Below are 16,347 nucleotides of genomic sequence, written 5' to 3'. Positions count from 1 at the left end.
GTAGCCTGATCCAATCACAGTGCTTCCCCATAGGATTGGCTGAGACTGACAAGGAGGCAGATCAGTGGCAGAGCCAGCATCATTCAAATACAGCCCTGGTCAATCAGCATCTCCTCATAGAGATGAATTGAATCAATGAATCTCTATGAGGAAAGTTCAGTGTCTGCATGCAGAGGGAGGAGACACTGAATGTTTGGATGCATTTTAACATGGTTAGCTATCTCTTCTATTCACTCTCTTACTATTTTGTTGAACAATCTCCACCTAGGCTCGTGGGCTATGAAGGAACTTTCTAGAAATAATGATCTATGTAGCAATGAGGGGGTCAAACCATTCCCAAGCCTGCAAACAAACTTTTCGCTGCAGTCAAAAGAACGGTTTACATATTTACAAACTAAATATATATTACAAACTGGGTGACAACAGATTACTCCATTTGATACAGCTTGTCTAAAAGACAACCCCAATACCTAACCGCTGTCTCTATGCTACAACACAGTAAAGGATAAATCACGACACATGGTATCATAGGAAACGGACTTAAATTAAAGTTTTCCCACCTCCCTTTGGTAGATGGCATTGTATCACTTACAGTAAGGGGAAAAAGTATTTGAACCCCTGCTGATTTTGATAGTTTGTCCACTGACAAAGAAATGATCAGTCTATAATTTTAATGGTAGGCGTATTTAACAGTAAGAGACAGAATAACAAAAAAAAAAATCCAGAAAAACGCACGTCAAAAACGTTATAAATTGAGTTGCATGTAAATGAGTGAAATAGTATTTGATCCCCTATCAATCAGCAAGATTTCGTGCTCCTGGGTGTCTTTTATACAGGTAACGAGCTGAGATTAGGAGCACTCTCTTAAAGGGAGCTAATCTCAGCTTGTTACCTGTACAAAAGACACCTGTCCACAGAAGCAATCAATCAGTTCCCAAGCTTTCCACCATGGCCAAGACTAAATAGCTGTCCAAGGATGCCAGGTACAAGATTGTAGACCTACACAAGGCTGAATGGGCTACAAGACCATCGCCAAGCAGCTTGGTGAGAAGGTGACAACAGTTGGTGCGATTATTCGCAAATGGAAGAAACACAAAATAACTGTCAGTCTCTCTCGGTCTGGTGCTCCATGCAAGATCGCACATCGTGGAGTTTTAATGATCATGAGAACGGTGAGGAATCAGCCCAGACTACATGGGAGGATCTTGATAATGATCTCAAGGCAACTGGGACCATACTCACCAAGAAAACAATTAGTAACACACTACGCCGTAAAGGACTGAAATCCTACAGCACCCGCAAGGTTTCCCTGCTCAAGAAAGCACATGTACAGGCCCGTCTGAAGTTTGCCAATGAACATCTGTACGATTCAGAGGAGCACTGGGTGAAAGTGTTGTGGTTAGATGAGACCAAAATCGAGGTCTTTTGGCATCAACTCAATTTGCCATGTTTGGAGGAGGAGGAATGCTGCCTATAACCCCAAGAACATCATCTCCACCGTCAAACATGGAGGTTGGAAACATTATGCTTTGGGGTATTTTTCTGGTAAGGTTGACAGAAAAATGCATCTACATCAAAGGGACGATAGATGGAGCCATGTACCGTCAAATCTTCGGTGAGAACCTCCTTCCCTCAGCCAGGGCATTGAAAGTGGATCGTGGATGGATATTCCAGCATGACAATGACCAAAAACACACAGCCAAGGCAACAAAGTAGTGGCTCAAGAAGAAGCATATTAAGGTCCTGCAGTGGCCTAGCCAATCTCCAGACCTTTATCCCATAGGAAATCTGTGGAGGGAGCTGAAGGTTGAGGTTCCAGTTGCCAAACGTCAGCCTCCAAACCTTAATGACTTTGAGAGGATTTGCAAAGAGGAGTGGGACAAAATCCCTCCTGAGATGTGTGCAAACCTGGTGGCCAACTACAAGAAATGTCTGACCTCTGTGATTGCCAACAAGGGTTTTTCCACCAAGTACTAAGTCGAAGGGGTCAAATACTTATTTTACTCATTGACAAGCAAATCAATTTATAACTTTTTTGACATGTGTTTTTCTGGATTTTTTTTATTATTTATATTCTGTCTCTCACTGTTAAAATACACCTATCATTAAATTATAGACTGGTCATTTCTTTGTCATTGGGCAAACTTTCAAAATCAGCAGGGGATCAAATACTTTTTTTCCCCTCACTCATCTTTATGTCCTAACTGGGAAGCCTATTGCAAGATAATGATGCAATGGTACTTAGTACCATATAGATTCCCCCCATTTGCACCAACATATACTCAATATGTTGGAAGTGCGGACTTGAAGTAGGCACTATAAAACACATATTTTGGGACTGCAAACCTATACAAAACACTTGGCAAGAAGTCCACGCAACATTAACTAAACTGAATGATAAGAGTGCTCCCTGCATCCTGCCTCTTACACCTGATACCAAACTTAAAGGGACACTATAGTCACCCAGACCACTTAAGCTCAATAAAGTGGTCTGGGTGCCAGGTCCCTCAGGTTTTAACCCTTCAGATGCCAACATAGCAGTTTCAGAGAAACTGCTATGTTTACATTTGGGGTTAAACCAGCCTCTAGTGGCTGTCTTCCGGACAGCCACTAGAGGCGCATCTGTGGCGCTGGAGGCATATTATGCCTCCATCGCGCAGAGCATCCATAGGAAAGCATTGAGAAATGCTTTTTTTATGGACACTTTGAATGTGCGCATCACTTGCCACGCATGCACATTCGGCTCCGCTGACGTCAGATGGGGGAGAAGAGATCACCAGCGCCGAGGGATCCCGTTTAAACCCATTCAGCGCCAGGAGGGGGACCCTGAGGGTGGGGCTAACCTCAGGGCACTATAGTGTCAGGAACACAAGTTTGTTTTCCTGACACTATAGTGATCCTTTAAAGACTAACCCCAATAGAGCTATAATACTGAACTTATTGACAGCCACAAAATCTAGAATAGCATCAAAATGGAAAAATACCCAAATACCCTCAATGATGTGTCAATTTGAGAAAATGGCATTACAGCTACAAGGCAATTTGATAAAACATAATGCATTGTGGAGCAGCTGGATTACAGCACGACATATCACAATATGACAAGATATAAAAATATATCTATATACACACATATATACATATACATACACTTCTGTATTGGAACTATACTATACTATATTGGTAAACTTGTGGTACTGTGACTGAAAACATAGCTTATTGTATTCTATGATTTATCAACTGCATATGGCAATGTTAAAATAATGTTGATAAGTCTGCGGCTCCATTCTTTGTAAATGGAGCTGTGTTTCCTTCTGTACACTAAAATGTCATTGCTATGCACTGTTACTGTATAATGTTATGTAAAAACTCAATAAAACCCATATATTAAAAAACAAAAACAGTTTAATACTGAAAGGAAGGAGGAATTAGGGGACTCCAGACACTGCAGCCACTTCACTAAGTTACAGCAGTTACAGTGCCTATAGTGTCCCTCTAATAGAGAGGCCCCCACAACGGATCACAATAGAATACTTTTGATCTTTAAAAGTAGGTTTATCATCACTTTTCTGTTTTCCTAAAATATAAGCCCTACAATGCCCGAAATTCTTTCAGTTATAAAATTAAGAACCAGGAACTTTGATCTACATCTGGTGGAGCTGTCCCCTATAACGTTATTCTACTGGTCTTCATGAAGCTCCTACAGCAGAACATTTCCCATTATTTATATTCCCAAAAGGTATGTCCAGGCTTTATTAGAAACTATTTTACCATTATTATTTCATCCAAAACCTTGCACCTTTATGTGGTTCAACAACTGTGCCCACTAAAAACAAGCTAATCTTCCAATTTTACTGAACAGGTCTTACTAAACAAAATTACCTGAATTCAACTTTAAGGGAATCTCCAGTGCCAGGAAAACAATCAGTTTTCCTGGCACTGCAGGATTCCTCTCCCTCCCACCCCCCAATCGCTGAAGGGGTGAAAACCCCTTCAGTGACTTACCTGAGGCAGCGACATGTCCCACGTCGCTGCCTGCTCCTCCCCCGCCGCTCCACCTTCTGCCTACGTCGGCCTACATTAGCACACCCCATAGGAAAGCATTGAAAGCGATTTTCAATGCTTTCCTATGGGGAATTGAGCGACGCTGGAGGTCCTCACACAGCGTGAAGACGTCCAGCGATACTCTAGCACAGAAAACCTGTGCTATAGAGCAGGAAGTTCCCTCTAGTGGCTGTCTAATAGACAGCCACTAGGGGAGGACTTAAGCCTGCAAGGTAATTATTGCAGTTTATAAAAAACTGCAATAATTACACTTGCAGGGTTAAGGGTAGTGGGAGTTGGCACCCAGATCACTCCAATGGGCAGAAGTGGTCTGGGTGCCTACAGTGTCCCTTTAAAGACACTCACAGGATTATTCACTAAAGAGAGAATTGTTGGTTATTCAAAGTGAATTTAAAATGTAAGGCCAAAGTGTAACGAGAATATACCCCTACACGCAGGATCCAGCTAAACAGAAGGCAGAACAGAGGAGAGATACGTCTACCGGACCTTAGAATGGCCGGACTCGACGTATATAGGAGAAGTACAGAACGATCCGAGGTCAAGGGCACAAAGAGACAGCGTAAACGAGGACAAGCCGGGGTCTGGTACACAGGAAACAGCAAGCCGGCAAACAGAACAGACAAGGATAAAGCGAAAATGAAGTCAGAATACAAAGCCAAGGTCAAATACGGAGGAACACAACTGAACACAACAAGCGCTAAAGGGAACTGTAGCAGAAACCACGATAGGGCAAGGAACTAAGGGAAAAGGGTAAGTATAAATAGGTTCAAAACTAATGTGATTGGCTCCTGTCATTTCCACACCCCCAAAAGGTAAGTGTATGGGGTGTGTGGGATGACAGGGGCCAATGGGAGCCTTTTGGCAATTTAGGCTCCCACTGTCTCTTTAAGAGCGCGCCCGAGACTCGCGGCGCGCTCTTAGATTCAGGCGGGACATGTGACCGCATCTCGCGGTCACTGCCCGCCTTCCAGTCTGAAGCGTCGGATGAGCCGCGCGCGGCTCGTGCAGCCGCAGGACCGCGCGCGGCTTGAAGAGAGGACCGCGGCCGGCCCCTGGGAAAGGTGAGTAACGCTACACAAAGCAGTCAAACAGGAGTCAACTATGCTTCCAGTTCATCTTGTTTGGTTAGTAATAGGGTCTATGTCTTAATGCTCCTAATTGATTGAGCACTTGGTTATCCTTTTGCTGTTTGGCGAACCCAACTCAGGTACTGGTACCCAAAATAGATACTAATTGTACATAATTGCACATATTCTATAAACCTAATCATTTGTATGCCATACTTGCACTTCCACATTTTCATATATTTTCTTTTCAGTTATTGGTTATCTACCAATATTTATTTCTTCAGTTATGTAAGTACTGATTTTTCACCTAATTTGCATATAGTGTATTGAAAAAAAACTTTTAAACTTAAAGATGTAAGGTAACAATAGTATTTCTCTTTCATGTGAGCAGTTATGGTGAATATAACACATTTCACTGTGAAGGACCAACCACAACAGGAGAAATACTCTAGAAAAAGTAATGTGATGCTATGAGCTGCTGAAAAAAAGAGCAAACAAGAGAAAAAAAAAAAAGAGGAGAAGGAAAGAACAAGTAAAGTAAGGCATGGAGGAAAAGAGACACTTCATCACTCCTGGGGTGAAGATGACTTACGGCTAACAAATGTAAGAATTTATGCAAAGTTAAGCTTTAAATTGCCAAAGCTTGCAAATATCTACTTACCAAGCATAGCAGTGGCATCAAGGACATTGAGAGATGACATGTTGGGGGTCACAGTAGGAAATGTGGGAGGTTGATCAGTCATTAACACAACAGGTGTTGTGGGAGCAGACATCATTGGAGTGTCTGTGGTGATGATGGTAGGAGAGCTTTCTGGGAGCATTTGGAAAAGATCTGTTGGGTCTTTATAATCCGTTAGGTCAATCCTCTTCCCCAAGCTGGGTCGAGGGGGTTCACATGTCGTCTGGTGAATGTACATGGCTAGAAGGCTTTCACCAAGACACTTCCACCTGTAAAAGTGAATAAAGGCCAAACATGGGAAAATATGAATACATATTACAGTCTCCAGTAAAAACATACTTACTCCAAACTACAGTATAACATACGTTAAGAATTGGAGAGGCTGTATTAGCTTTAAATTAGGTTCCTCCTTTCGGACATTCAGCGCCTGCCTTTTCTTGCGTAGATCCAATGCTTCATTGACAATACTACTGGATTCATCATCACTCACATCTACCTCATGAATAGACATATCACTGTAAGGAAAGAAGAGGAAATCATATTTTAGCAAAATATACCTGAATACATAAAAATTTCCAAAGCTGCCATTTTTTTTTTAAAATTTGACAATTTTTATTCAAAGCTGCCATTTTTTAAAGAACCTTTTTTTTTTTTTATTTCTTTATTTTTGGTCGTGCTTGAGAATACAATACATCCTGCGTTGCCACAACAGCAGACGCGAGGATCTGTAGAACATAGAGATACATGTAGGATGACATTGAGAACAGTTAGAGATAATATTATGCATCTTGAGAACACAGCACGAAATTTTATATTTGGGGTAATAGAGATAGTGAAACATAACACTTGGCTGGCTAGGTGAAGAATGTCTTTGTGACTAAACGGTTTCATTGCGTGCTAGGTAGATTAGTAAAAACGATTAAACCGAACCGTTTTGTAGAATAAACATGAATTAGTCAAGATAATGTAGGTGGTTCATATAGTAGCATTAGTGGTTTGCACATCACGGGTGACTAACTGTCAGGATTAACTAAGTAAGGTTTTAACTGCTTAGCAATAATATAAAACAATAAAATAAAGCTGGTATCACGTTCGTTAGCAAAATGCGTAGCGTGACCTGGATGTACTAGTCGTTAAAACTAGGTAAAGCAGTTAAACAGTTGTGTGCTTGAACATTATAGTAAGATTATAACACTGCATATCGTAGGAAGGAGATAGCTTGAATTTAGCATTTCAAGGTAGTAATGTGGCATCACAAATAGAGAGGTACAACACAAGGGTTCCACTTAGGTAGTACACTAGGCATATCAGTAATATTATGTTATTATGAAAAAACCTGGAGCCGAGTAAAACTTTGAAAAATGCAACTACACATATTAGAACAGTCCAGGCTAGTCCAGTCCAGAATGCCCATGTGGGGCGATATAGTGGGCACTTCAGCCAATACCTAGCGCCGGTAAGTCCCGGGTGCTGTCCTTATTTGTCCCTCCTTTGTCTCTGCTTTGGGGGTCGGCTCCGGCGGTGCCCTGTGGAGCATGCAACTGCACAGTTACTTGTGTGGCGATGTTCTTTGGGTAGAGTCGATTCCTGCTGCGCGGCATGTCGGGATTTTGGTCGGTTGTGTTACTCTTTTGCGTTGCTTGTTTTGTATTCCCGGTTGGTTTAAGTCGCGGGTGGAAATGCGCGCCCAGTAGACATGGCGCCGTTCTCCTTCTTAGGGCCCGTCGGTATCTGTGTTGCCGGACGGCCATCTTGGATGTTTGTGGTATCTGCCTGTAGTAGTTGCGTCGTGCTGCAGGCCGTATCCATGAGGTCACCGTTCTTTCTGCTTGGTGGAGACTAGCTCCTCTGCTATGCAGAGTATCCCTGATGAGTGTGCAGAGCCGGTCAAATGTCTCCAGGGGGGACCTGGGTAGCTGGGCGCGGGTGCTCACCTCTCTATGTTCATGCTGGGCGGACATCTTGGTTGTGCCCTGTGTGCTTGTTTTCCCGATATGTCATGTGGCTGGTTCGCCTGCTTTCCATCCTGATCGTTTGTCACCAGTGGGGACCGGGATAACCCCCGCCGGTCCAAAGGGGGGGGGGGGGGGTGAGTTGAAGTGGCATCGCTTAAGGGCTCTCGCGCAAGGGAGAGCGGCCGCCTCTCCCCGGCTTCAGTCCCTGTAGGCCGCATTTGAATCTCCGTGCTCCTGGCCTCGACAGGCCCCGGGGTGGTATAGTTGGGTTCGGGGGGGCACCCCCGACGTGGGTGGCACACCCCTGGGTGACTTTGGGGCTATATAGCCGCTGATTTTGCCCCGGATTATGCCCGCTCGGCAGGAGCTCGAGTCAGACGCGTCTGTACCGCTCGGTAGTCAGGCTCCGCCCCCAACCTTGTCTATTTTACCCAACAATTTTTAGGATGTCATCAGTTCATCAAAACGTATCATTAGAGAATAAATTTGACAGATCCTTGAATTGTAACGGTATATAAAAGCATTTCACAACAAAAAACAAACAGATACAGCGCTGACTCCAAAAATGGCAGCAAACACTGGTACTTGGATACCCTAACAATCCAAGGATACAAGACAAATTACAAAGAAAGAAACAGGTTGCACCAAAACAACAGTAAATATATGGTACTTGAATGGTAAAGTCTCAAAGAGTGATAGTGACTTAGCTAGGTAGTTACAAAAGTAGCCCTTGTTGTGTCACACAAGAGAATTCTTAGATAAAGATGGTGGTTGCACTGTGTAGTTCAATATGTTCACGAGTTTGGTTAGGCTCCGATATTTGGAATGATAATAAATGACAAGGAAAAGTGTATCTTTTATCAAATTATTGCTGCTGCTTTTGTTATATACAATATCACACTATTATTGTTTTCCTTGTCATTTATTATCATTCCATATGTCGGAGCCTACCCAAACTGGTGAACATATTGAACTACACAGTGCAATCACCATCTTTACCTAAGAACTCTCTTGTGTGACACAAGGACTACTTTTGTAACTACCTAGCCAAGTCACTATCACTCTTTGAGACTTTACCATTCAAGTACCATATATTTACTGTTGTTTAGGCGCTACCTGTTTCTTTCTTTGTTATTTCACAACAAAAAAAACATAGCTGAGAACATATTTTTAAATTATTAAAGTGCGATATTAACTGTAATTGACGGAGCTGTTCCAAACAAATAAAGCAGAATACATATAAAAATGAAGTTTCAACATGTGCTTCAGTGTATCAATAAATTCCACTGTGATCCTCACCATTTGAGAAACATATGTAAAGAGTCCTTCCTGAGGCATGGCTGCTCCTCAAAGATCTTCTCCTTTAATACTAAACCTTTGCTGTAGCGACAGTCCTTTTCTAAAGCTTTGCAGATATAGTACAAACAGGCTGCAAGATTAGAAGCATGGATGATTACTCAGCATAAAATGTTATTGTAGTTTAAAGCAGTGCAGCAATCTTCTGCAAAGTATACTAAGTAAATTTAAAGTAAAAAGAATTTTAATAGTAAATAAAAGTAGTAAAATAATAGGTTTTCAACTTTATCCAACTACAACTACCATGAATCTTTGCAACATGCTTGCTATCTTTGAATATGCATACTTACAGGAGTTGTTTTGGCTAACATTACAGGCTTAGTGTATGAATAACAATGCGGAACAGTGATCGGCGAGACTTGCTACACAGGACAGGATAGCACAACTGTAGATATACATGCAACAGTGCAATCCTAAAGTAAAGCAACATACAGATCTAAGCAGAGTGTAGACTGATGAGAGAGTAGGAGATCCCACCTACTGCTGTTGTCTCTGCACTACACCAGCAGGAAATACTGATGCTAGTGTGCTGACAGGCAGTGAAATAAGGATGATGTTATGGAAAAATGCACAGTTTGGGGAGGAGAAATGTTTAGCAGTACCCAAACAACTGCCCACTGACATTTTACAGTGCAAGTGAGATGCACCTGACAATTAGAATAGTCGAATTAAGGTGTTTTACAATATTTATTTGTAAATAAAGTATTTAACCAGGAATGGTACGTTCAGATTATTGGCTTCCACATACATGCTGGGGATGTTACTTTTGTCCAACATCCAGGGGATTTTACCATTACCCAATTTAATTGTACTAATTTTATCTACCTCGGAAGGATGAAGAGCTGAGTCAATCCTGCTGGGATTTAACCCTGCAATCCCCAAAGGATTGAACAGATTCTACTTATGATGCATTAGCATACTGCCTATATACATTAGTTATCCAATCAGCCTTTATGTGAGAATATATTATGTTCCAATTGAATTATGGATTACATTGCCAATTTTACAATTAAAAAATGAATTGAAAAGTCAGTACAATGCACAAAACTTTGGACTCTGTCAAAAAGAAATCATTGGCATAGACATAGTAATAGCATGCCATGTCCAACATAGTACATGTGCCTCATATGGTACAGGGCACTTTTTGTTTTAGTAAAACTATATCTACTAAAAGCTGATAAGTACCAATATTTGAGGGAGGCACTTACTAGCGTAATCATAGAGCGTATACAGTACAGTAACTAGGTTATCCAAGCAAGGCCAGTGGTCAGGGTTACAGTTAAGTCCTTCTTCAAATGCATGGCGTGCCAGAGGGATGCGCACAAGACGCAAGGCAAGGCGGCCAATCTTGTACCACAGGTTAACATCTGTGGAATCCAGCATGACAGCCTACAGAAACAAAAGTGAATAAAAAGTAACTGGTAATCCACGCAATAAATATGTTTGAGAATATCTGAATAGTTGGCACGGTGACACAACTGTGTCTTGTGCACTGGAAAGCATATTCGGAGACGAAAAAAAACTAAAACACAAACAAAATACAAAACGAGTTCTCTGATAAAACACTAGAATTCTCCAAAACGGAAAACAGGTCATGGATCCACTTATTTATTTGTAAGGAAAAGAAATAAAACGGTCTAAAATATAATTAAAAAAAAGATGGATGGACACCATACCTCTAAATAGTATTCCATGGCAGTTTCCAGATCATCTCGTTGGGATGCTAGCTGTGCTAAGTTCTTATAGGTGGAATACTTTAGCATAAGGCCTGGATGCTTTAATCCTTCTCTTTCATCATTTGAAGGAATAGCCTAAAAAAAAATTCAACAGACCAAAGGTGTGATTATTGGCACCCAGGATAAATTTCTGTGCATAAACGCTTTAAAAAATAAATAAATACATGATAATATATATATATATATATATATAGTAATTGCCCAAAGAAAGGAAGAAACAATAGTATGTATAATATACACACTTAGTTGCTATTCTTTCTTTCTTAGATGCAACAATTACTATTAGAAATACATTAGATATTTGAGAAACAAAAAAAACTGCTTAAGATACAGTCCAAATACTACTGATTTCAAGCTGAATGCAGAGAGCAGGTATTTTCTGAATGTATTAGAGCACCATCTCAATGTGATTCTTGTTGTGTTGCATGCTAATGCTTTCCAAAGTCATCAGCTTTGAGTTGAGATGGGGGGAAGATTTGTTTTTAAATTTTAATATATCTTTAAAAATATGTTCTAAAAGATGTAATTATTTGTTTAAACAAAGCTAGGCTTGTCCATCTCTGTAGCTACAAAAATTAAATGTGTAAAGTAGAGTATTTAAGCTATTTGGCATGGTGGACAAGCCTATGAAAGGATAGTAAAGTTTAGAACAGTACAAAGTGACATTGGTTCATGAATGTCACTTTAGAAAAAAAGGAGCAAATGGTTTAGGTAAAACGAAGACTAATATGTGACTCATTTATTTAAGGGAGAAAAAAAAGCCAGCACAAGCCAAACACAGCCCTGGCCAATCAGCATCACCTTATAGAGATGCATTAAATCATTGCATCTCTAAGAGAAAAGTTAAGTGCTTCCAAGCAGAGGGTGGAGATACTGAATGTCAGTGCTGCACAGTGTGCAGCACTGCCCCATGAAGCACTTTCAGAAGCCATCTGATGAGTTGCCAGTGGAGGTATCCCTAGGCTGTAATGTAAACACTACATTTTCTCAGAAAAACACAGTGTTTACTGCAAAAAGCCTGAAGGGACTGATTCTACTCACCAGAACAAATACAATAAGCTGACTATAATGTCACTTTAACCCAATTGTTTGCAGGTAAAGCTATAGCATCTATACTCTACGAGAAAACCAATCATTAGTTTTCTCAGAAATTGTATTACCATGTTTTATTAGGATATTAAAAATGATGGACCAAACAGGTGCTTTTAAGTGTAACATAAAATTGAGTATTACTTTTGTGTGTTCAGGCAGGCTACACACCATAAGCATTAAATCCCATGCAATGTTTATACTGTCAGGAGTCCACTAGAGCCATCCAACGGTTGGAAGTCACACCATTTTCTCATGACTTGACACTTACTTGGCAGTTCAGGTGCCAACGGTCCTCAGTATTGCAACTAAACTGGACGTTTTCTTTATGTTTTTGCAATGTTAATTCTGCATCTATTTGAATATCATTCCATAGCAGAATGGCAGCTGATTTAGTGAAAACAAATATTTGTTGTGCTGTGTTCAACTCTCTCAATTCTTAGTTAATCTCTTTGTTCAATGCTTTTCAGTGATTGTGGGAAATCTCAAGTTATTTTAGGGAAACAATAACATGCTACCAAATTCTAAATTCACAAATTGGCAAAGGTTTGGTGGAAAGAAAAAAAGCATATCTAAAATTTGATCCATTCGACTCACCTCCTGCAAAAGTTGTGTATCAAGAAGCTGATGATAGGCCTGGGAGGATTCATCATTGCGATCAAGCTTCTGAAGGTCCAAGGCCTTATGATAAAGTGCAAATGCTTCTGCTTCCTAAAAACATAAAATGACTGCTTCATGATCAAATAATAAGCACACGCCTCATCTGTTCAGTAGGAGATAGACTGCTGATGGGACCTCTTATGATTTACTGTTTACTCTACTTATCTCCTATTCCATCAATTTCTCCCCCTTGTTCTAACCTAGTTTGTTACATTCAACCATATTTTTTTTTTTTTTATGATGACATGTTACACTTAGTTAACAGTGATATTATATGTTGTTACAGAGAATGAGTTTTACTGACCTCCCCCTATTGTTTTTGTATTTTACTGTAAATCTTGAATAATCATTCCATTAAAAATAGAAATAAAGTCACCTGAGCCTCCTTTGTCTGTGTTTTGTTGCTTCTGAAAGTTTCTTCATGCTCGCCCCCCACAGTAGAGGTTGCATTTAAAGCTGCAATTCGAATCTAATGACATACAAACAGAATATGAGCATTCTAAAATTTATTTATTTATTTTTCTGAAAGTTTTTTATTTTATTTTTTATTATTTACCATGTTTGTTTATTCTGGATCATCAGCCATTACACAGAGGGATATTTATCCAAACTAAAAGGAAGAAAAAAATATGAAGTATGAAAAAAAGTACTCACTTGTAAATGGTAAACAAAAACGTTTAGAACAGGGGTGCCAAAACGGTTGATCCACAAATGGTTTAAAACTACAAATTCCATGATGCCTTGTCATTCTAAAAGCATGCAATGACATACAAAGCATCATAGGAGTTGTAGTTCTGAAACATCTTGGGTTCTACCTGTTGTGCACCCCCGGTTTAGAACATTACTGGTTCAAATGCAGAATTATAACCTATTCAATTGCAAGTTTGTGCGTCAAAACACATTTGTTTCTGTCACATTAAAATGTGTCGTGGTCTCTTGTTATTTTTTCTCATGCTGTGGAACAAGCATGTCAAACTCGCTGCCCGCGGGGCATACATAAATATATACAGACATACTGACAGACATACATACATTCATACATACATACTGCCGACTGAAGTGAAGCCGGGCGCCGAAATATGCTGTCATATTCCTGCACCCGGCATCACTAAACCGCGCGCGGGAGCAGTGAGGAGCTGGAAGGACCCCAGGGAGATGCCCCCCCACGTAAGGAGCAATAATGAAAAGTATGTGTGTGTGCCTGTCAGTGTGTGTGTGTCTGTGTCAGTGTGTCTGTCAGCAAGTATGTGTGTGTGTCTGTGTCAGTGTGTGTGTGTGTCTGTCATTGAGTATGTGTGTGTTTCAGTGTGTGTGTCTGTCTGTCAGTGAGTATGTGTGTCTGCCAGCGAGTATGTGTGTGTCTGTATGTGTTTGTCTGTCAGCAAGTATGTGTGTGTTTGTCAGTGAGTGTGTGTGTCTGTCAGTGAGTTGTGTGTGTGTGTGTCTGTTTGTGAATGTGTGTGTGTGTCTGTCAGTGTGTCTGGATGTGTCTGTGGCCCACATAATCTTAAACCTTGTTTATGTGGCCCGTGCCACACTTTGAGTTTGACATGCTTGCTGTAAAATTGTACATGTAGGTAAATTTTAGAGAGAAAAAAAAGAAAATCCATAGAACCTACATCAGTACCACAGATATAACTTAGAATTCACTACCAGTGGGCACAGACAACCAGCACTGGGCCTGTTTTTTTTGAGGCGCTCCTTCCAGATTTAAGGAATTATTACTGTGCACTCTCCAATAAACTGTAAAGCATTGTTTGCTGCCGCAAATTTTTTGTTCCATCATATTTTCCAACTTGTCATCTTATCCGATCACTAAATATGTTGAGAGGGCTTCTAGTAGCGACGTGAAACACATTCAGTTCCCAGTGTCATTTAGTTTTTTTTTTTTTTGCCCCATCCTTTTTTTATGCCCAGTGCAGAGGTGGGTTAACTACAACTCCTAACACTGCTGCTTAATATGATGGGCATGCAATGTTCTAATATATCTGCACTACAAGGACACCCCAGATATTTCTTCCTTTAATTCCATTAAGTTCTTTTGAGTGCGGTATTGCTATTTTTGTGAGAATGGTCAGAACTGGAGGAACATCGTTGCCGGCACCAAGAACCTGGATATATTTACTGCTATGATGGGGTGAATAATTTGATACCTGCTGCTTTTGTGACATTTTGTATACTTATTTTCATTAGTTTTTATTAACAAATGTAATTATTTTCCCCTTATTTGTGGTAGCGGCACATACCTTTCCTTTATTTCACTAAAGAAAATCACTAATCGTTATATATGACCCTATGCAATGTGGAGTGTTTGCATAGGGTAATATATAACGAGAAGGACTATGCTTGTTGTACAGATTATTTACAATATTGTAGGTTTGTAGCTGCAATTTATTGGTCAAAAGGAGGTGGGTAAAGTGGCTAGGGAGCTGAATACTCCCATTCCCTTCCTCAAACCACACAAGGATAAAAACAAACAATGTGAATATTGACCGAAATGACAATCAGCTGCATAATCCTTGAGCACTACACGACAGTATGTAACAAGCATGACATGTTCCCCAATACATTGCCTCCATTTTGCAGTGACTGCAGCTGCCCACCCAAGGACAATGTGTGACACAGCCATGCTGGCCTCAGGTAATGCATGAGAGCCGGGCTCTAATCAGACTGGGCAGACTGCTCGGCTCGGGCACCAGATACTCTGTCTCTCTTAAACTAGTGGTGCTCCAAGTGCTGGCAGTCAATAAGGACACATTACCGAGAGGAAACCGCAAAACTCACGTATGGTCGCCACGGCAACCGCCTCCAGCACCCATCTGTACAGTACCAGCCCACCAGCCAGTAACGAGGTGATCGGTAGGCTAGCAGCCAAACAGCTCTCGACCAATTGGAATTTAGTTCATTGGCAGTTTAGCCAATGGAAAAGCTTGCTGAGAGACACGGCATAGCCTTGCACTAAGCCAGTAGTGGTTACTGACAGAGAGTGCAATGTCTCCATCTTGTGGCTACTTTGAGTAACAAAGAAAATGACAGGCTAAAATGCATACTCTACTCTAGATTAGAAAAGTTGTGTTGCTACAAATTTCTCAAAGACAATCAGGGCCGCCACCAGAAATTTTGGGGCCCCTAACTCAGCTCAGGGCCTGGGCCCCCCATACATTCATACAGACAGACATACAGACACTGACATCCATACACACATACATACATACATACATACACACACAGACATACATAGACATAGAACACATAGACGTCGCACACATAGACGTCGCACGTCTATGGCATTGTGTGCTGAGCGGCGAGGAATGCGCCGCTCTACTGAAGCTATTGAAGAACCCTTAGAAAGTCCATCTCACAAAAGGTAAGTGAAGGACTTGGGGCACTAAATACCCCTACCCCTTAATACCCGTACCCTTAGTCCTTAATACCCCTACCCCTTAATACCCCTAGTCATTAATACCCTTACCCCAGCCTATCCCAGCACACATAGTCATTAGTACCCCTACCCCAGCACACACAGTGTTAATACCCCTACCCCAGCACACTATGTGTATTAACATGTGTGACATACACACATACATACTGACATACATACATACACACACATACAGACAGACTGACATACATACATACACACATACATACATACTGACACACACACACATACATAGATACATACAGACATACTGACACATACATACACACATACATACTGACACACATACACACATACA

General features: G+C 40.9%; 1 protein-coding gene across 3 annotated transcripts in view; it reads right to left on the bottom strand.

Moving 5' to 3' along the window:
* The window catches only part of CABIN1 (calcineurin binding protein 1), a 163,230-nt gene extending 147,774 nt beyond the window's left edge, over positions 1 to 15,456 (bottom strand). For all 3 annotated transcript variants that reach the window (XM_063454503.1, XM_063454504.1, XM_063454505.1), the window contains exons 1-9: positions 15,392 to 15,456; positions 13,164 to 13,217; positions 12,984 to 13,076; positions 12,545 to 12,658; positions 10,799 to 10,933; positions 10,331 to 10,511; positions 9,066 to 9,195; positions 6,177 to 6,326; positions 5,794 to 6,080 (exon numbers count right to left, since the gene is read on the bottom strand). In XM_063454503.1, coding sequence (XP_063310573.1) covers positions 5,794 to 6,080; positions 6,177 to 6,326; positions 9,066 to 9,195; positions 10,331 to 10,511; positions 10,799 to 10,933; positions 12,545 to 12,658; positions 12,984 to 13,076; positions 13,164 to 13,166 — 1,093 coding nt within the window. In that variant the 5' untranslated portion in view covers positions 13,167 to 13,217; positions 15,392 to 15,456. The remainder of the gene's footprint in view (positions 1 to 5,793; positions 6,081 to 6,176; positions 6,327 to 9,065; positions 9,196 to 10,330; positions 10,512 to 10,798; positions 10,934 to 12,544; positions 12,659 to 12,983; positions 13,077 to 13,163; positions 13,218 to 15,391) is intronic.
* Positions 15,457 to 16,347: the final 891 nt, after the last annotated feature.

Source organism: Pelobates fuscus, chromosome 5, assembly GCF_036172605.1.
Source record: "Pelobates fuscus isolate aPelFus1 chromosome 5, aPelFus1.pri, whole genome shotgun sequence".
Taxonomy (NCBI): domain Eukaryota; kingdom Metazoa; phylum Chordata; class Amphibia; order Anura; family Pelobatidae; genus Pelobates; species Pelobates fuscus.
The sequence above is the reverse complement of the archived record's forward strand: the minus strand, read 5'-3'. Positions and strand labels throughout refer to the sequence as shown.